General features: G+C 41.6%; 3 protein-coding genes across 4 annotated transcripts in view; 1 reads left to right on the top strand and 2 right to left on the bottom strand.

The window, feature by feature from the left end:
• Positions 1 to 359, bottom strand: part of LOC106815866 (4-trimethylaminobutyraldehyde dehydrogenase-like) — an 8,225-nt gene extending 7,866 nt beyond the window's left edge. The window contains exons 1-2 of the mRNA XM_014820390.1: positions 348 to 359; positions 57 to 108 (exon numbers count right to left, since the gene is read on the bottom strand). Of these exons, the coding sequence (XP_014675876.1) occupies positions 57 to 108; positions 348 to 359 (64 nt within the window). The remainder of the gene's footprint in view (positions 1 to 56; positions 109 to 347) is intronic.
• A 1,436-nt stretch (positions 360 to 1,795) lies between these two features.
• On the bottom strand, positions 1,796 to 13,294 carry LOC106815865 (aldehyde dehydrogenase family 9 member A1-A-like). The gene is made up of 11 exons (XM_014820389.1): positions 13,191 to 13,294; positions 10,949 to 11,154; positions 10,637 to 10,782; positions 9,658 to 9,787; positions 8,599 to 8,847; positions 8,048 to 8,124; positions 7,143 to 7,193; positions 4,653 to 4,815; positions 4,100 to 4,355; positions 3,351 to 3,463; positions 1,796 to 3,225 (listed from the first exon to the last, which is right to left on the bottom strand). The coding sequence occupies exons 2-11, from the start codon at positions 11,121 to 11,123 to the stop codon at positions 3,125 to 3,127; spliced, it is 1,461 nt and encodes a 486-aa protein (XP_014675875.1). The 5' UTR covers positions 11,124 to 11,154; positions 13,191 to 13,294; the 3' UTR covers positions 1,796 to 3,124.
• Positions 13,295 to 19,987: 6,693 nt separating this feature from the next.
• Positions 19,988 to 21,568, top strand: part of LOC106815868 (spartin-like) — a 15,629-nt gene continuing 14,048 nt past the window's right edge. For both annotated transcript variants that reach the window (XM_014820393.1, XM_014820392.1), the window contains exons 1-2: positions 19,988 to 20,709; positions 20,980 to 21,099. In XM_014820393.1, coding sequence (XP_014675879.1) covers positions 20,104 to 20,709; positions 20,980 to 21,099 — 726 coding nt within the window. In that variant the 5' untranslated portion in view covers positions 19,988 to 20,103. The remainder of the gene's footprint in view (positions 20,710 to 20,979; positions 21,100 to 21,568) is intronic.

Genomic DNA, 21,568 nt, shown 5'->3' with positions numbered 1-21,568 from the left:
CCCGATCGGGCCACTGAAAAAAAAAGTTAGTGTCGAGCCTTGCCATACCACAGTACTTGCAGTATCCCGCGTTTGACTGCCGTAGTGAAGCAGTCGGGATACGGTGGACTAAATGGATCAATTGACTCAAAAACAATATATTCGTAGCCTACGATATCTCCAGCGATACAAGGAGGAAGGCACTGATGTTAACACTCGCAGGGGATGAGGTAAATGACATTTTTGACTCGCTTCCTGAAGACGATAAAATTCCTCGTCTTGGAACTGAAGACAAACTGTTTGATCGTGCTGTATCTGCCCTGTCAGATTACTTCAGTCCAAAACAAAACAGGGAATTTCAGCGTTACCTGTTCAGACATTGTTACCAAGCCGGTGATGAATGAATTGAACAATATTATAGTAGACTATCCCAGCTAGCTGACACCTGTGGTTTTGCTTCCAAAGATGAAGAAATGAAATCACAACTGATTTCCGGTGCTGGTAATGACAGAGTCATGAAAAAGGGGCTAAGTGATCCAAAACTTACGCTGAGCCAGCTAGTGGAAGTTGCTAGAACATTGCAGCTGACTGACAATCAACACAAGGAAATGACTTCCAACAACAACAACGGTCAGGCCAGCACAACAGCTCCTGTTAACAGGGTACAGCGGAGGAAGCCACAGGCATACAAGTCTAGCTATTGCAAGGTGTAATCAAACTCAGGGCAACCTGCATCTGATAACATTTGTGTGAACTGCGGTAATACATGGCCCCATCAAGGGGGTCAACAGAGCTGTCCTGCACGGAACAAAATTTGTGCTAAGTGTAAAAAGCCCAACCACTTCGCGAGAATGTGCAAGTCATCCAGCCAGCCACAACCAGAGTGCATTCAGAAGAAGAAAAAGGCATTTTTCAAACACCGATCAGCTCAGGTTAGTCAAGTGACAACGTCGGGTGATGGCAATAGGGACTCAGACGTCGAATACGTATACTCAGTTAACCAACATGACCGTCTACCTCACGCAGTCGTCGGTGTCAATGGCGTACCGATCAACATGATGATTGACACCGGATCATCAGTAGATGTAGTCGACGAATCAACATGGCAGAAGCTACAGCTAGCATCAATCCTCATGTCCAACAGGGCTTTGAAGTTTCCAAAATTACTAGTATTGGAAGAGACATCGATGCCATCATCTCGGTGACCACTTAATGATTGCATAATTTGTACGCGTCGTCAACCTGCGGTTTGATGGTTTTTCCATGGTCCTGCAAAATTCTTTCAACTTTGCACACGCGGGCTGTCGAACTCGCAGCGTCGATCAGGAGTACATATAGCTTCTTTTTTTTTTTAGGTTTCAAAAGGGGGGGCACAGGCCGGATGTGCCCCCATCTAAATCTGCGCCTGGGCCAAGGGAAAAATTCAGCATTATCCGCACGTAATCAAAATAAGTGTGGCAAAGGTACTTGATCTAATCATTTAATAATCTTTTAAAATTGTGCGCCAGGAACATTGTATTATTATAATTTATAGTTGTACATCTTATAAATGTGCTACCAATCAGCATTCTAATAATAAAATTCTTTATTGTTAACAATTTGAACACTACAGAATATTAAGTTTCGTGCTCTATATCCCTACCAGCTGTAATTACCATGATCAGAGATCAGCATAACTATTCCAAATTGCATATAGAATTCCGATCGACTTATATACATCCACTTTTAATTGTTTATTTGTACATGTTCATTGTTACATGTACACGACTGTTTTATGAGACACTTGTTCAGTGACATATAGATGAAAAATAAAGGGTCGTCTACAAGTATTTATTATTCAACATCCTGCTTTCTCGCATTAGTATCCGTTGGGCTCCACTACAGGATTTATCGAAGTTGTAAATGAACACGGATATGTATTTCAGTAGCCTTCAACATGCGATCGCTCAATCAGTTCGTTCAGTCTTGTATTATTTTCATCAGTAACCCAAATTGCATTAGCATTACTGTGGCTTGGACAACTGCCATAGTGCTGCCCATTAAATTTGTGAGTACATGCAGCATAGTGGTAATGTCTATATTACTCTGAGCTATTATCAAGTGTGTATACAATAGTTATTTTCTCCATAAATGTATTGTCATTAATAATAAAATGTTTACACCACACACACAAATAGCAACTACAACCTCAAGCATATCCTCTATTACAATTAGTAATAAACACTCGCCTACAGATAAACAAACATGACTATAGGTTGTCTAGCTGCTATCCAATGCTGAACACCATTTTCACCAGAACATCGATAACTGTTATTACAAAGAGGTTTGTGCAATTGACTACTTCATAAATACACTGTTACAAGTTGTACGTACACTGTTACATACTATGCTTGTCAATAACCTTTTACGTTTATATGAACTGTAAATGCATAATTATTCGACCATTGATTGTCTGAGAAAACTACAGCAAGGTGGAAACAAACTAATCCTGGTCCCATATTAATTTCCAAAACCAGTTTATAAAATAATTCATCTCGACTTCTTAACCAGGTGTTCAAAATTAACCTACCCACACATGCATCGATGCCTGGCTACAAATTTACAAATTTGCTGACGTCTTGGAGATGATCACATCTTAAATACAATAGTCTGCTGAAGCAACTAATCCTGATTGAAATTAAATTCGGGATTGTTACGCCCCACGTGATTGTTGACTTCACATGCTAACAAATAAAAATGTTACCCCACGAGCCAAATACTGGATTTATATTTGCGACATCTTTATATAGTCTGCACAACATGCTGCAAAAATATGATCGATTGCATCGTATATCGAAATACAGCAAACATAACAAAGAGAATATTAATCATCCATTCAGTATTACCGTGTTATTACATAATCACATTAATATCACGGTAATGTTTTATTACCGGGTTCTTAAATTTTCTGCTGAAGAGTGGATTTTTACCTGCCTAAACATTATCACTCGGTATTGAAATGGTAATATCAGTTAGTCGTGCCAGTTTGCAGCAGGCTGCTGCAAAATCACTTGGTTTCACCAATGTCTGGCAAAGTTTAGCAACACCAGCTCATGTAACATTCTTGCCAGTGGCCAACAACATATGGTAAAAACTGCCTCTAGTCTCAGCCTGTGAAGGGACTTTCTACATTGTTCATCTCTACGTATATAGTCTTCAACTGTGTGTAATGGTCAATGACAGCGTAACCATTCTCTCGGCCGATTCCTGTTGAATAGAGCAGCAAAATTACGTGAGATTCATTAATGCAATCGAATTTCGAATAACACTTCCAAAGCTCTAGTTCACACGCGCATAGCCAAAGGCTATGACATTGATTCAGCATTACTTACCGGACATTTTGTGTCCACCGAAGGGTACCTCGGGTGGGTAGATGTTGTAGTTGTTGATGCAAATGCCTCCAGCTTGCAGCCTATTGGCTACCCTGTGGGCACGCTGCACATCCCTGTGCAAAACAAAATAAGAATTATTCCCTGCAGACGATTTCCTTTTAATTGTATGGACACAACCTGTGTTTCCTTTCTGCTGGTTTACCTGTGCACAAAAAGGTGCTATGTAGAATGCCTGCCTTGCTATGTATGTATGTGCCTGCCTTGCTAACCATGAAGTCATAAAAATCTTACCGATGTCCACAGTGATAAAATAGCATGGCTGCCCTATCTGATTTCTCTCCATGCCCTACCCATTGGACGAGGCCAAGCGCAAATGATTTCAAAGTGCTGCGATCACCGCGCCCTTATAAAATCCCCATGCACAACATAACCTTTTCGGCACTCAGCCTATGCGCATGCCACATGGCAATACACATCTTTACATATGCTATCTATCATATCTACATTGCAATGCTATCTCCAAGGCCCCCCCCCCCCAACACACACACACACAAACCACCACCACCACCTCCAAAATGCTGGCCGTGGTCACTGCAAAGATGAAATAACTCAAAGCAGCAACTAACTAATAACAAATAAGATAATAAGATAATAACTAATAAATGTATAAAAGGATAGATAATGGCGCATGAGTGGCACGGACTAGCTGAGTAACTAGGAAGCAGGGAGGCACACGTGTACGAGCGCACCTGGTGAAGACTCCGCCGGCGAGTCCTAGCCGCGTGTTGTTCGCTCGCGTCACCACCTCCTCCTCGGTCTCGAATGGCAGTATCGTGACGACGGCGCCGAAGATCTCCTCGTTAACGATCTGCATCGTGTCGCGGCAGTTCGTCATGATCGTCGGCGAAAAGTAGAAGCCGTTCTCGAGATGCGGGTCGGTCGGCACAAAGCGCTTGCCACCCGTCTCCACCTTGGCTCCCTCCTCGATGGCCCGCCCGACGAAAGCTGTCGCAACAAGATGGTGCCAGTGAGCAGACGCGAACGTGCGATTGCTTGGAACGAGTCGTCGAAGTTGGTGACCGTTGGTGATATTCGTTATTATGATTGGTAAAATGCAGACACATTTGACATGTGCTAGGAATCTCCAGGACTTTTTAGGACCAACTTATAATAGCCTATTATTAGCTAATTATGCAGACCTAGAAAATTATATTTGAAGTTTAGAATATATAGGTCAGTACTATGAACATGCACCTTCACTCCTGCTATGTCTAACTAAGTGGAATCTTCCCTTCTACGCACCAACAACTTTGTCGAGCTGCTTCTGAGAGATGGTGGCACCAATACGAGTATCTTCTTCTAGTGGATCACCGATCTTCAGTCCCTCTGTCTCCCTGATGAGCTTGGTCACAAATTGCTCCATAATGCTCGACTGCACATACACTCTTGTTGCGTTGGAACACACCTGAAAGACGAGCGGCAATAACCAGTCGCTAGTGATGACAAAGACAAGCAACTAGTATTTTAGTTGCTGTAAAACTAGACATCTGGGCAAAAAGAGTAACTGTTATTGAAACTAAAAATTCTACGAGTTAAATATACATGAACCTAATCCTACCTATTTCATGCTTTCCTGAGTGGAAGTTTGGAAGTAGTTAATATAAATACAAAAGAAAAAGAATAAGGAAAAAAAAGGGCACAAATGAGTGAGTGAGAAGAAGTCAGTTTTAAACTCCTATTATATACTCTTGATAATTATATGTGTAATTTTTTATGTGAAAATAATAAATAATATAAATAAATCATAAATAATTTATAAACCAAAATGAATCACAATTTGTGACGGTAGATGGCGCTATACCCGCTTTGATGTTTCCTAGCATAAATCGTTATATCATATGTTCATAGCAGGAATTTTGCATTAAAGATATTGTCAATGAAATCTTGTAAAACAACCAGACGAGTGTGACACCACAGACTGGTTGTTATTCTGTGTGTCATATAATAATATGCTATATAATTGCCAAACCCTACCTAATTTGCATAATTTTTTTAATATCCAAAACCCCAGCCCTTATTCTTCACATACGGTACCAAAAATGAGCAACAATCGGTTGAACTTGAACTTAGACTAATGCAATTCTCCTATTATTGTCCCAAAACAATTGCCGTGGCTCGAAAGTACGTCGATCTGGCGATGCTCCAAAATTAGGACGTTTATATGGAGCATATGCAGTAACAACTATACCCATTCAAAAATGTGGGTCAACGCGTTCCTGAGTTATCGTCTGACCTAGCGCAAAATGTTGACTGACGGAATGGACGACGTACGACAACCATGGCAATTAAGCTCAGCTTGACCGATGGTCTAGCAAAAAAAGCTAAAAAAAAGAAGACGAGGAAGAAGAAGGGAAAAAGAACTAAGAAGAAAGGGAAAAAAGTAAAAGAAGATTATGCAATACCGTCCCGTGGGAAGAGAGTTGGCATTACACGATTAGGGCATCATAGGATATCTGCAATCAGACTTCTTCTTTTACTTTTTCACTTTTTCTGTTTCTTAGTTACTTTGTTTCCCTCATTCTCCTGATATCTAGTTGACTGTATGTGTGTTGAATGTGGTGTCCACCACGCTCCATAGGTCACCGGCCGCGGTTATTTTTATCGCAGCATAGCTGCCATCACCTACACACACCGCACAAATGACGTACATAACAGCCGCAATTAAACATTGTCAGCATATCTAAAACAATAGCAGGTAGTTAAAAAATTATATATGATATTGAGCTTGCAGTTTTTATTACAAAATCTTTTCTACATGGGAGCTCAACAAAATGCATAGCCCCACAATGAAGACCCCAACCTTGAACCATACATATTTCAGGCATGGGCGAAATGAAATTTTTGAGGAGGAGTAGACTAAAGGGTTTTGGTGCCCTCCAAGGTCAAACAACTGTAGGGGGCATATAGCATTTATTTCATATCATAGACATTCAGGCAAATGCCCTTATAAGCCTATAATCCTAATAATATAAGCTATAACGACATTCAAGGGAAGCAGTAAAGTAGAGCATTTCTGTTTGTGCACCAGTGTGGGTAGCATATTTAATAGTCTGAAAGCACAGGAACGTTGGCCGTTTCCAATTAATAATAATGATGGTAATAAGCGTACAACTTGTCAGATACTAGACCATGGCGTAATTCATAGTTTGATTTGACCTAATAACTTCACTTCAATACCGTCACAAATACACTGCTGCAACACACATTCCTATAGCGTGCCACGCCACTTAGTGCACAAATACGCAGTAGGATAGAGAAGGTAAGATAGAAAGGTCCACACAGAAATTCCAGAACGCTTGAATTTTTCACAACATTACAGCAAAAATATACAACGAACTGCCATTGATATTGGCATCTGTGTGTTAGCTGAATGGTCACTTGTTCAAAATATTCGTCTTGCCACTATGGTACCACATACTTTATCCCAGAATTATATAGAGAATCCTGCTCGAATTTGCCGCGAATTTCCCACGGAGCCGTTTCGTGGATTTTCGGATTGTTGCACCCATTTACGAAACAGCTCCGGGAAATTCGCGCAAATTCGAACAGGATTTTTATATAATTCTGGGTAAAGTATGTCGGTACCAAGTTGCAAGATGGATATTTCGAACAAGTGACCATTCAGCTACACACAGATGCCAATATCATGGTCGGTTCGTTGTTATATTTTTGCTGTAATGTTGTGAAAAGATATCGAGGCGTTTCGTGAATTTCTTTGCGGATGCTTCTTACCTTCTCTATCCTGATGGTGTATTTGTGCACAATGGCGCGTCCGCTAGAAGCCTTATATACAGAGAGTTGCGCCATGACGAGTCGAAAAACTATCGGTCACGTGCTTGTCGCTGGACGACATGTTGTTTCCAAATAGATACGCACGGCTCTATGGCGGTAAGAAAGTTACAATTAAACTATATCATATCGTGCGAACGATTTGAGTTTCATTTCTAGAAATCTAGATACACATAGACATATGTCTTAGCTATAATCTCTGTCAATTTGAAGCACGATTAGTCTAATTAATTACTACGGACATTGTGGCAGCGTATCCATACAGCCGCTGTACTTAAGCGGCAGCGTGTTGATACATTGGAAACAACATGGAGTCAAATCCTGAGTTGGCGCAACTCTCTGTATACTAGGGACCTACGTGCGCGCCTATAGGAATGATTATGTGGTTGCAGCGGTGTATTGACGGTATTGAAGTGTTGAATTGATTTGATTAATTTGATTGATGACGGATGAATTGAAGTTATTAGGTCAAATCAAACTATGAATACCGGTACTGCCAGGACTAGTACTGACAAGTTGTAGGCTTATTAACCATCATTTTATTATTGAAACGGCCTAAGTGCCTGTGTCTGAAAGCTTGTAATCATTTTTAAATAACAAACGAAATGAGATTTACAATCATGATGAGGGTAAGAAGTAGCGCTTCTCTAATAACCCAAGTATACTCTCATCTCCCTCCCCCTGCCTATATTTTTTCATCTTACTTATATATATATATATATATATATAATATATATAATATCTTTCACGAGATCAACCCAGCGGGTACTGTCAAATCTGTGGAAATCTGCGGATCTGCGGAAAAATTACTATGCCCTGATATGTAAACATTCCTACTTAACTAGCACCAACAGCAACACTGCCTGTGAAGGACACCTTCGAGACATCTTGATGACGGCAAAGCATGTCTCAGTATCCCCAGCTCCTAGAAACACAGAACATACAAACACCTACCTGATTTAACCAATAACGTGTTCAGAGATGTCGAGGGCGAGATGTGTCACGTCAAGCAACACTTCAAATATTAACAATTCCTGTCATAATGATATTGCACCTACGAGATACATCTCTGAATACGTAATACACGCCACATAAATGAAACCTACCAGCATGACCATAGAATTATATTATACTGCACATACGAGACATACAACATACATACACGTTGCATTAAATAAAACCTAATCACGCATGACCACGCCGAGAACCATTAGTTTGCACAAGGTATTCACTGCCCATAATTCACTTCCATCTCCCAACTTTTCGCACTAGAACGACTCAAGCAATAGCCAAACCAGCACCACCAGCACACGCCCCTTCGCGCCGCTCGGCGGACACAGGACATCGCCCACCAGCCCGTGTTTCCGACTCGCGTTCGCGACGAAAGCCGTTGGCGCACCTGCACGACGTTGAAGACGCCCTTCGCAGCCCGCGTCCTCGAATATCTCGGCAACGATGACGCGGTGAGCGGAGTGAGCGGCGACGGTTTTGTAGACCATCGTGTCTGCCGCAGGCGAGCGCTGGACCCGCCTTCCAGGAACGGTGAGCAGCGGGAAGTTCCAGACGCCGATGGCCGCGCATACGCCGATCGGCTCGCGACACACCATCGCGAACGAGCCGCCAGGAAGCCGCACGTGCTGCCCGACGCCTGAAAGAAGCGAACAACGTCGAACGTCAGCACCCTTCAAAGACGACGCGTGTGTGTGTGGCGGGTGGGCGGGGGGGCGTTTAATCATGGCTACGTTTTCAGTGTATCTGCGTTTTGTTGATTAAACGTTTGCTTATTGCCATGAATTCGCTATTCATTCAGGTGAGTCAATTTAGTTGCAAAGGTGCCGAGTCACTGTGCACAGCGTTCCATAAACTATGGCCTGCATGGCCAAAGGATATAAGAGCTGTCCACATTCGCCACATTGCACGTCGCACATTGCGAAAATGAATTGTGGTCAGCGCTTATATCCATGAACCGACTGCATTAACGCATAGGTACACATGCCACCCTTACTAGAGATTTCTTGTATGGTGTTGGAAACTCAACACTACCATGCTGCCAGCCCAGCAATAATGTTTGGTGGTCATCGTGATATTCTAGAAATAAGCTCGCGTAGATGAAATAAACGTGTCATGAATTCCATGAATTATTCTAATAAGGCTTGTACAACACAAAACATGTGCCAATTAAGAGTTACCTTAAACTTCAATTCATTGCAGTTCCTATTGATAATGAATCATATATCACAAAAATATTTTTTACCTAGATTACGCCACTATAGGTATGACAATATAGTAATGAAGTAGCATTATTGTGCTGCTAAAGTTGTTTACATATAGTCTACAGAAAAAACAAAGATCACAAAGATTTAATTAAATGCTAAGAAGGCAACATGACAGATAACATGACTATTAATATTATTATCATCACCATCATTAATTTCACTACGTATACGTGAGAACGTACCGGATGTCGTTGCAGCATGGCCAGCCATGTACGTGAACGAATCTGCTGCTGCCTCGATGTCGACTCGCGCCTCCCAGATCGGCTTGCCGCAATCCCTGGATTCCATTTCAGAAACGATCTCAATCCGTTCCTGCAAGGTACATTCGATTCCCTTAGTCCATCCGCATAGAAATATATACATATACCGTTCATATGCGTCACGCGTTATTGTTAACTTTAGTTTTAACTTTTGACAGCAGTGTTTACTTTTAATGTAGACTCCCTTTTTTTCAAAAGCTCATTTCTATCAGACAAAAAAGGTTAATTTTGCAGAGTAAATAAAAGTATAAAATATACATCGCAGCTAACAACAACTGGAGCAGATCTGGTCAGTGGATCAGGAAAGTGAAGAGTCATGTCCAGGGTTCTCCCTACGTTGCGCAAACGGGGCGCGCGTGCCCCGTTGGGAAAACTCCCCCTGTTTCAATCGTGCGCCCGTTAAATTACCTCCGCCCGATTAAATTCTACCAACATAAAAGTTGGCAGCGGGGGAATCGATCGTCAAGAATTCCATTCGACCAGGACACCCGGCGCGTGTATTTTACCCTGCCACGCATGCACTGCAGACAATACACAAGTACAAACAGTCCGAGTCACCCTGTCCCACACCCAACACTAACTGTACACCGACTCAGCTATCTATATATACAGAAACCCAAATACCGTCTATGGTGTGGTCGGCGATTTTATGCATTAATTAGTGCATACGGGTAAAAAAACACGCCCCCCGCCCCCCGACCCTTCCCTTTTAGTTTACCCCCCTTCCCCCCTCCCCCTCCCTCCCCTCCCCCCTGTTTGAATTTCATCCTGGGGAGAACCCTGATGTCTCAATCTATCAATGCAGTTTTTTCTTGATATACGCCTGCCATACGTGCATGCACCTGCATTAATGGGAAGACCACTCACTTTTGGTAACCACGATGCTTAATTATCTACCTACTCTCAGTTTCTTTGCTGCACTGGTCAAAATCCTCGCTCTTTCAACACCTGGCGTCTCTGACCAACCCACAAACGCCTGCCTTGCAACCTCGACAGCCTTGTCGATATCAACTTGGCCTGATCCAGGGCAGGTGCAAATGACGTCCCCTAAAACATAATAAAAGACCGTATGCTTACTTCACAAATTAATTTTATACTATCAATTTATCGGACACGCGAACATACGATCACGGGAATCTGTAGAAAAACACTTTAACGTGCATCTCCGAGAACCATTGACAAGACATGCACAAGGTTCATATTTAGCCAATACCTGTTGCTGGGTCCTGCACTTGGAATGAAGCTAGGGCATCCCGTGGAGCCGTCTGCCTTCCTCCAACATAGTTGAGTGGTTCGGTAATGTTGAGACTTGGCCGCTTAGAGTGTGTAGAATGCGTGAAGAACGTACGAAGCCCAACCAGGGGTCTACTAAATGCTGTCCGCAACATGCTTGTTTGATGTTTATGACCGCAGTTACAACTATAATGATAATTATCAAAACAAATAGTTGGTAAATCCTTAGCAGTCATTGTCAGAAAAAAATGTTAATCTTAATATTAATTGGCCATAACTTTTTCATAGATGGCCGAGAGAAACATTGCAATGTCACAAGAATGAAAATCCTAGCAAATTTTCTTGTAAATCTACGATATCCCATAAAATCTTGTAGTCTCTCATAACAATCAAAGATTATAAAACAACTATAAAAGCAACAACATTATGCAAACAAAACTTCAATTATATTGACCATACATTCAGCACATTTTGTCATGAATAACACGTGTCGATATATTAACTGCGGGAAAATATCTCACAATTTTAATCGAAATTTACTGTGTAATTTAGAAAAATGTCTTTAAAAAAGGATAATCCAGCTTCTAAAAAATATGGATTATAAGATAAAAATCATACTGATTTCAAATCTGATGATATATGATGATTGATCTTGATAATTCTTTACTGATTTGTTCCCGATCATGCAATCAGCATACAGGAAACAACACAGCACTGAAACAGCACTGTTAAAAGTTAAGAACGACATATTAATGAACATGAACAACCAGCAAGTTACACTCCTTGTGCTTCTGGGTCTCAGTGCAGCTGCCTTCGATACTGTCGATCATGATATTTTACTCAAGAGCCTTCAGTCTAGGATTGGCACTACGGGCAAAGCACTTGACTGGTTTTCATCCTATTTCTCACAGCGCACGTGGGACTTTATCAGACAGCTTCGACTGCAAGTGGGGTGTTCTACAAGGCTCATGCCTTTGGGCCTCTTCTCTTCAACATATATACGTCAAAATTTTCTCAATATTTGAAGCTCATCTTCCGGATATCCACTGCTATGCTGATGACTCCCAACTGTACCTATCCTTCAATGTGATGTATGCTGTTGGTCATAAGTGATGACAGCCGAAATTTATTTTCAATACGCGATAGGTGTGTGAACTTATTGCGTAAAAATACTAAGTGAACACATTTTTACCACACCATTTTACTTTACCATAAGGCCCTGCCACTTCTACAGTCAATGTGACGAAGGTGAAACGTGGAGGTGACATAGTTTATTTGGTAGGTTAGGTAAATGATGTAACACAATACCACACTTATAATACATAAATCCTATCTTACATTGTGTAACTATTATAGTATTACTAGTATTAGTACCCTATTACTATTAGGCCAAATCTACACTACCTACAATAATTTCATTGTATTAGGTTTGGTAAACAAGGTCGCGAAAATAGCAAAGATTGAGCTAAGGGGCTCAGGGATAGAGAAGATGTCCGGTCCTATCTTATCAACTAACATCATCCTATCCAAATCACTGTAGGATTACATACTGGACATCATCTCTATCCTTGAACCAGCTAAGGCATGGTCCATGGATGCCACGCAATGCTTGAGAGCATTTGTGGAGGTCATTCCAAGAAATTTACTACAGTACATGATGCAGGCAATGTTCAATGATAACTTTGTGCTTATGAGTTATGGCGATGAGTTTTTCACTGTTTGGTGTAGCTCCAAGAAACGGTATTGCTAGGGTTAGAATACCGTATAGACAATCCGTATACTGTAGTCTGTATAGACAATCCGTCGCACAGCCTGGTCGGGCTATGTTTGGTGAAACATGTTTGTTTCACAATGATGAACATCCATGCCGCGTACACTTGTTCACACGGCGTCGGCACATACGATAACCTCCCGTTGTGTAAACATGTGTTATAGCCTGTTACAGTGTTAGTTATGATACAACTTACAAAGTCACAGATACGATGAGAAGTCCCTCGGAGAAATGTGGGGCATTGTGACCTAACTCACTCAGTAACTGAAGCGAAGTCAATGTCAAAGTTGTATTCTGAACTCACGGAAAAAATGTGGTCTCTCGTAAAAAATTGTAAATATTCTCTCGTAAAAATTGTAGAATCTCGCGAGCGAATGTAGCAACAATAATGACGGATGCAGTAACGCTTGGCATTAGTTGAAATACACTATATACTCAAGAAAATACTTACCAGCGCAGTCAGCTGATTATGTTCACGCTTCGGTTCGAATAAATGCCCGTCAGGTGTCCGTCAGCTAAGATAGGTGGTGCGGGAGTCGTTCGTTTAGCGATCAAGTGAGCATTCATAATCTCGGTCCTTCTAAACACCAAAATGTCGGATTATCCCGCTTTTAATGTCAAGCTCAGGGCCGTAGCTACCATTAGGCTACCATTAGGAGCTAGGCAAATGCCTCCTACATAATTTCTCAAAAATATTTTTTTGGCCCCATACCCCACGCCCTATTGGCTCGCTACGCACCTTGTTCTTTAACTCACAACATAATTTCGCCACCTACAAAATTTACCTCTGGCTACGACCCTGGTCAAGCTCATAGGTCAAGCTACTAAGTCTAAGACAACTATTTGCTCTCTATTTTAAAACCACAATTAAAAAAAAATGCAATTTTACGTAAAAAAAATTGGAAGTGCGCGAACACAAGTCTCCGCTATCTTACAAGGAAATTTTGGTATGCACTCAATCCCTTTTGGTATGCACTCATGTATGTATGTTCATGAACCTAATCCTACCTATTTCATGCTTTCCTGAGTGGAAGTTTGGAAGTAGTTAATATAAATACAAAAGAAAAAGAATAAGGAAAAAAAAGGACACAAATGAGTGAGTGAGAAGAAGTCAGTTTTAAACTCTTATTATATACTCTTGATAATTATATGTGTAATTTTTTATGTGAAAGTAATAAATAATATAAATAAATCATAAATAATTTATAAACCAAAATGAATCACAATTTGTGACGGTAGATGGCGCTATACCCGCTTTGATGTTTCCTAGCATAAATCGTTATATCATATGTTCATAGCAGGAATTTTGCATTAAAGATATTGTCAATGAAATCTTGTAAAACAAACCAGACGAGTGTGACACCACAGACTGTTTGTTATCTGTGTGTCTATATAATATGCTATATAATTGCCAAACCCTACCTAATTTGCATAATTTTTTTTAAATATCAAAACCCCTAGCCCTTATTCATTCACATACCGGTACCAAAAATGAGCAAAATCCGTTGAACCTGAACTGACTAATGGCAATTCCCATTATTGCCAAAAAATTGCCGTGGCTCGAAAGTACGTCGACTGGCGTGCTCCAAAATAGGACGTTTAATATGGGAGCATAGCAGTAACAACTATACCCAATTTCAAACATGTGGGTCAAACGGTTCCTGAGTTATCGTTGACCGTAGCAAAATGTTGACTGACGGAAGGACGGACGTACGACAACCCATGGCAATAGCTCAGCTTGACGATGTCTAGCAAAAAAAAGCTAAAAAAAAAGAAGATGAGGAAGAAGAAGGAAAAGAACTAAGAAGAAAGGGAAAAAAGTAAAAGAAGATTGTGCAATACCTGTCCCTGGGAAAGGAAGTTGGCATTTAACGTTCCTCTGACTGCATTGTCGATGTCACTATCTTCGAAGATAATGAGCGGAGACTTTCCACCAAGCTCCAAGGTCACCGGTGTTATTGTTTTCGCACAAGCTGCCATCACCTACACACACGCACAAATGACGTACATAAAGCCGCAATAAACATTGTAGCATTCTAAAAAATAGCAGGTAGTTAAAAAATATTATGATATTGGCTTGCAATTTTTATTTACAAAATCTTTCTACATGGTATGCAGACAAATGCATAGCCCACAATGAAGACCCCAACCTTGAACATACATATTTCAGGCATGGGAAATGAAATTTTTGGAGGATAGACTAAAGGTTTGGTGCCCTCCCAAGGTCAAACAAGCTGTAGGGGGGCTATAGCATTTATTTCATATCATAGACATTCAGCAAATGCCTTATAAGCCTAATAATCCTAATAATATAAGCCTATAACGACATTCAAGGAAGCAGTAAAGCTATAGCATTTCTGTTTTGTGCACCAGTGTGGGTAGCATATTTAATAGTCTGAAAGCACAGGCACTTGGGCCGTTTCAATAATAAAATGATGGTTAATAAGCCTACAACTTGTCAGTACTAGACCTGGCTGTATTCATAGTTTGATTTGACCTAATAACTTCACTTCAATACCGTCCAATACACTGCTGCAACACATATTCCTATAGCGTGCACGCCATTGTGCACAAATACACAGTAGGATAGAGAAGGTAAGAAAGCGTCCGCAAAGAAATTCCAGAACGCTCGAATCTTTTCACAACATTACAGCAAAAATATACAACGAACCACCATGATATCGGCATCTGTGTGTAGCTGAATGGTCACTTGTTCAAAATATTCGTCTTGCCACTTGGTACCACATACTTTACCCAGAATTATATGAGAAATCCTGCTCGAATTTGCCGCGAATTTCCCACGGAGCCGTTTCGTGGATTTTCGGATTGTTGCACCCATTTACGAAACAGCTCCGTGGGAAATTCGCGGCAAATTCGAACAGGATTTCTTATATAATTCTGGGTAAAGTATGTGGTACCAAGTTGCAAGATGGATATTTCGAACAAGTGACCATTCAGCTACACACAGATGCCAATATCATGGTGGTTCGTTGTATATTTTTGCTGTAATGTTGTGAAAAGATTCGAGCGTTCTGGAATGCAAGCTAAAGAACTTCTCTGTAAAATTTCACATTGATGACTCTGTACAGCAAATAGCCCTACCACACAGGAGAGTGCCCTTCCACTTGAGACAGAAAGTGGAAGACAAAGTGCGTGAACTCGAGGATTTGGATATAATAGAGGAGGTCGAGGGCCTGACCCCTTGGGTTTCTCCAATAGTCACACCTCCTAAACCTTGGAACCCGGATGCCATAAGACTTTGCATGGACATGCGCGGACCAAATCAAGCAATCAAGAGATAACGCCACATCACGCCAACGATCGAAGACGTACTGAGTGATCTAAATGGCAGTCGGGTGTTCTCAAAAATTGACTTAAATCAAGGTTATCATCAACTTGAGTTAGACGAGCAGTCTCGTTTCATAACCACGTTCTCGACACATGTGGGCCTAAGGCGTTACAAGAGACTGTATTTTGGAATCTCGTGCACATCTGAGATTTTCCAGAATGCCATCAGAGATACACTCAAGGGAATGGATGGTGTCTTGAATGTTAGCGATGACATTCTAGTGTACGGTAGAAACAACGGGGAGCACGAAAGACGTCTGCACGCCACACTTCAGAGACTGCACACCTGTGGACTCACTATCAATAAAGACAAGTGTCGATTTGGTCAGTCATCACTGACATACCTTGGCTACACCTTCAGCAGAGAAGGGGTCTCACCTGACCCACAAAAGGTCTCAGACATTCAGAATGCTCCTACCCCGGAGAACGCGACAGAAGTCCGATCTCTTTTGGGTCTCGCTAATTACTGCGCAAGGTTCATACCAAGCTTTGCGTCAATTACTGCGCCACTCTGGGAACTTACCAGAAAATACACTAAATGGTCATGGACCCAGAGGCACCAAGATGCCCTAAAGGATCTCAAATCAGCTCTCACGTCAGATGCTGTGATGGGCTATTTTGACCCAACAAAACAATCTGAGGTGCTAGTAGATGCCAGCCCGGTAGGTGTTGCTGCAGTTCTGACTCAAAAGTCGGGTGACGAGATGACTGTTATAAGCTATGCCAGTCGTGCGTTGTCTTCAGTTGAACAACGATATTCCCAGACTGAAAGGGAGGCAGTTGCAGTTGCAAAAAATTCCACCTGTACCTTTATGGAAGTCACTTCATCATCCTTACCGATCATCGACTTTTCTTAGGGATTTTCAACAACCCTAGGTCTACACCACCAGCTCGGATAGAACGCTGGGTGTTGCAGCTTCAACAGTATGATATGATGCTACAGTACCGTCCAGGCAAGGATAACCCAGCAGACTTTACAAGCCGACATCCTGGGAATAGTGCATCATGCAGCCGTGCAGAGAGAATCGGTGAAGAGTACATTAACTTTCTGGCACAGGCAAGCACTCCTATTGCCTTGACCCTTGATGGGATCAGAGCAGCAACTGCTGGTGATAAGGAAATGCAAGATGTCATAAAGGCCATCAGATCAGATCGGTGGTCACATGATATCTCACAATACCAGAAGTTCAGAGGGGAGCTATCGGTTACAGCGGACCAAAGCCTAGTCCTCAGAGGACGATGCATAGTTCTCCCACAGTCATTGCGACAGAGAGCAATAGAGCTTTCTCATGAAGGCCACCAGGGACTAGTTAAATCTAAGCAATTGCTCAGAGCGAAGGTGTGGTTCCCAAATGTGGACAAGCTAATGGCGGACCAAATAGAAAGATGCATAGCATGCCAGAGTAATATCACAACACCCCAGACCAGGGCTCGAATTAAGCGACGAGAAGGGCAAGGCAATTTTTGTAGGGCATGTGAGAAATTGCCTGGAATTTTCTCTAAAATGGAAGGGTACAGAGGCAATTTTAAAAGGCACCAAGGCAACTCTCAAAATTTGAGAAGAGCACCAAGGCACTTTTGTAAAAATAAAGGAAAACATAACAAATGAGTACATCAACATCGTCTTGCTTTTAATGTACAAAACAATATGCCCCCATGTAAGCTTACACCGTAACACCGACCCCTGTACCCCCCTCTGCTAATGGAAGTACAGTAACAATAAATTTTACATGCCCGCTAGTATAAGGAGCGAATAATTATCCGATGCTGTTATTCCCTCCTGCGACTATCGGTTTTAAGCTCATCATTGCAACTCCAGCACGCACGCGCACGTGTTATATTGACTCGACTAAAAACGAAACCAGGGCAGTAGATTAAATGGCACCGACAGAAATTACACAAAATGGCAAGGCAGGTGACTGCCGTTGGTCGGGTTGGATTTTCAGGGGCACTACGGCGATTGATAGGGGCACCGACGGCAATTGCCGTCGGTTAATTCGAGCCCTGCCCCAGACTACGGTCCCTCTACAAATGACAGACTTACCGGATTACCCATGGCAGTCTGTCAGCATTGACTTCTATGGTGAGCTACCATCAGGAGAACATCTTATGGTTCTGATAGATGATTTCTCCAGGTATCCAGTGGTTGAGATCATACACTCACTCACTGCTACGACTGTCATTCCTGTCCTTGACAGTGTTTTCTCAGTTTGCAACCCCAGAAAGGTTGAGGTCCGATAACGGCCCTCCTTTCAACAGTCAAGACTTTGCAGACTTCACTAAATATCTCGGTATAAAACACCATCGTGTAACTCCTTTGTGGCCACAGGCCAACGGGGAGGTAGAGAGGTTTATGCGGAACTTAGGAAAGGTGACCAGAGCCGCAGCTGTTGAACATAAATCATGGAAAGAGGAACTGTTCAAATACCTAAAAAATTATCGTGCTACACCGTGCACTCCACAACAGGAGTCCCACCAGCAACAGTTATGTTCGGACGTGACATTCACATCAAGCTCCCATCAGTCAATGATGGAAAGGGCACCCCGGACAAAATCAACAGTGAAATCAGATCGGGAGATAGGGCTGCCAAAGCAAGGATGAAATCTTACTCGGACTCTAAACGGAGAGCAAAGGACTCCAATCTACACGTTGGAGACACTGTACATGTGAGACAGGAGAAAATCAACAAGCTGACACCTCCTTACAGTCCCAAACCTATGAGTGTGATAACTGTGGAAGGAACAAAGGTGACAGCAGAGTGTGATGGACATCGTATAACGCGAAACACGTCCTTCTTCAACAAATTTTGTGAGAAGGTAAAGAGGTCAGGGACTAACAATAATAAAAGACTCGTTCGTGATCTGGACTATGACGAAGTGGACATTGCTCCTAATGATCCAGGCAGGTCCGGTTGAGAATCAGCCTGCTCCAGTTGTTTGATCCGTTTATAAGTGGACATTAATCAGGGTGAAAATTTGTCAGGAAAAACTGTCAGTTAATTATATTGTTTAATGTTACCTAATATGTTCAATCCAATTGTATTTTGGACATCAATCATGCTACTTTCAGTTTCTTCAACAATAAGCAATTCTGCTGTTAATAGGGTTTTAAACATAAGTTAAAGGACTTTGTTTAACTTTCATTGAGTGTTTATTATTCCATTATATTAGACATTGCATGGTTGTCAATCCAATAAGAAGGGAAGAGATGTGATATTCAGTGTACAACTGTGTAGTCTTACGTTTCCCTGATAGGGGGCATTAATTAGTTCTTGTTCGCAGCAACCATTAGTGTGAGGCGTTGTTTGTCTCCGTGAGATAGCATTCAAACATTACATACCATTTCAAAATTTTCTGGGGGAGGACCTTCGTAACCCCCCCCCGCCTCTTTTTCACACCCCCTTCGAATCCTGGATCGGTCACTGAAGAGTTGCATATCTTAGGAGCAGAGAACGAACAAAAATGTCGCCTTTCTGCATGGCGCCCAAAACAAAGATTGCAGAGCTGAGAGGTGGAAGAGCGTAGGGTGTGGAGAGGGAGGCGGAGGAACCATTCAAATATTAAGTCATCCACAATTTAGCGCAGTTCGCTGTTTTTGGCCCCCTGTTAAAAAATCCTGGCTATGCCACTAATTGGGCCAAGTAAAACTAAAAGTACATTCAATGATTCAGAGGCAAATATGAGATACGTCACTGGATCTAGTTACACAAAGTGTTCCCCTGAAGTCATTATAGGCTATTACAGCATAAGTATTATAATGAGCCTATACTATTGTTTAAATGTGTTCATGGTATTATTAATATTATTTCATTTCTCATGTATATGGTTACGTTGATCTGTCACTCTTGACAATTACTCAACGGTCTATATGTTCATGAACATGTCATTTTTATGTTTTTTATAGGGGATCCAGGCAAAGTGAGACAGGCAGTAACATTACTGCTCAGTGTTTAACCAGTTGAATCTGTTCTACAATTGATTGTGGATTCTTAAATTGGTACTCACAAGATATATTGATGGAGAAACAGATCCAACCACAAACAGGATCACGAGGCAAAGAGGGTTATGGAACGTCTCGCTCAGTCCTTGCAAATACAAGAGAATCCTATGAGATTTCCTATGCCAAGCTAAAGCAGTTGCATGATGAAGCGTATGCTCATGTATCGCAAGCAATCCATCTGGAAGAGGCTAACAGAAAGTCAGAAGCAATTGCAAAGTATCAATCGGGATTGCAGCTGATCAACAATGGCCTGTTCCGTCCCTGCATCGAGATGCCGGAGAAAGCGCAAGTGATATACCAGAAGCTCACTACGGCTAGGGCCCAAGTGATGTCACGGCTGAATGCTCTCACATCGCAGGAAGCTTCAAGCAGAGACAGCAGTCCCAGCAATGATCGCTTCATGGAAGTCGACTCTTCACCAGATGAACAACTTGGTGGTGCAGCTTCATCGAGCAGAACACTGACTGAGCCAGCACCACCTACACAGAAGACATCTTCGCCTAAAAAGCGACCTGCACCTTCCCAAGATATTGGAGACAGCATAATGAGTGATAATTACATCAATGAGATGCCGAAGAACCCGAATGCTTGTGAAGTATTTAGAATACCAGAAGGCATACAGGTATTCCACATCTAGATGATACTTTGTGTTGCAGAAGTATCGTAAGAAGTAAAGCTTTTATTATTGTAATATTTTGGGATGTCAATTGTTTAAGTTGCCATATTTAACCATGTGTGAGTTAAACAAGAGTTTTGACTTTGTAAGTAAACATGAGTGCTTATGCCATTACTCAGTGTATGGAATATATACTTTTTTCATTGTATACTAAAAATATAATCGCATGTATGGTTGCTGTGTTGATCACTACAATAATTTAACATTTTGTTACAGGTATTTTTCATTGGTAAAAATGGCACTGTCAGTGCACCATCTTATACTGGTCCTCTGAAGATTTACAAGTTTATGGACAAAAAACCAAACGTGGAAAACGCACCAACAGCTTTCCTAGAGGTCAGTGTATGTGTGCGTGTGCGTGCGTGCTTGCATGCGTGTGCCTGTGTGTGCATATGTGTAGAGATATTTAACATAAGTTCATCTACCTATATGGTTATTAATAATATATAACTTTATACCACAAAATTCTTTCGTCACATATTAACCTGAATTTATCTTAAGTATATGTTTGTCATGAGATGCCCCCGTAACCGTAATTTACATATCTGCCTGGCCTGATTGACAGGCAGCCTTAACCATTTAATTTTGTGATAGGGTGTTCTAAAGATGATGCGATTATGATGATGATTAAAGCGGCACAAATTTTGTGGCGTTTTGGGCGCATTTTTATGTGGCAATCAAGAAATAGTAGTGCATTTAATAGTATATGAACATTTGTGACAGATTTTCATTGGAGAAATGCCACTTTAATTGAAAATTCTGTGTACAGGTTGCAGGTTGGGCATTTCCTCTTTTACCTGGGCAG

The sequence above is a fragment of the Priapulus caudatus genome, unplaced genomic scaffold (assembly GCF_000485595.1).
Source record: "Priapulus caudatus unplaced genomic scaffold, Priapulus_caudatus-5.0.1 Scaffold1221, whole genome shotgun sequence".
In the NCBI taxonomy this organism is placed as follows: domain Eukaryota; kingdom Metazoa; phylum Priapulida; class Priapulimorpha; order Priapulimorphida; family Priapulidae; genus Priapulus; species Priapulus caudatus.
Note: the sequence above shows the minus strand (reverse complement) of the source record. Positions and strands in the feature narration are given on the sequence as shown.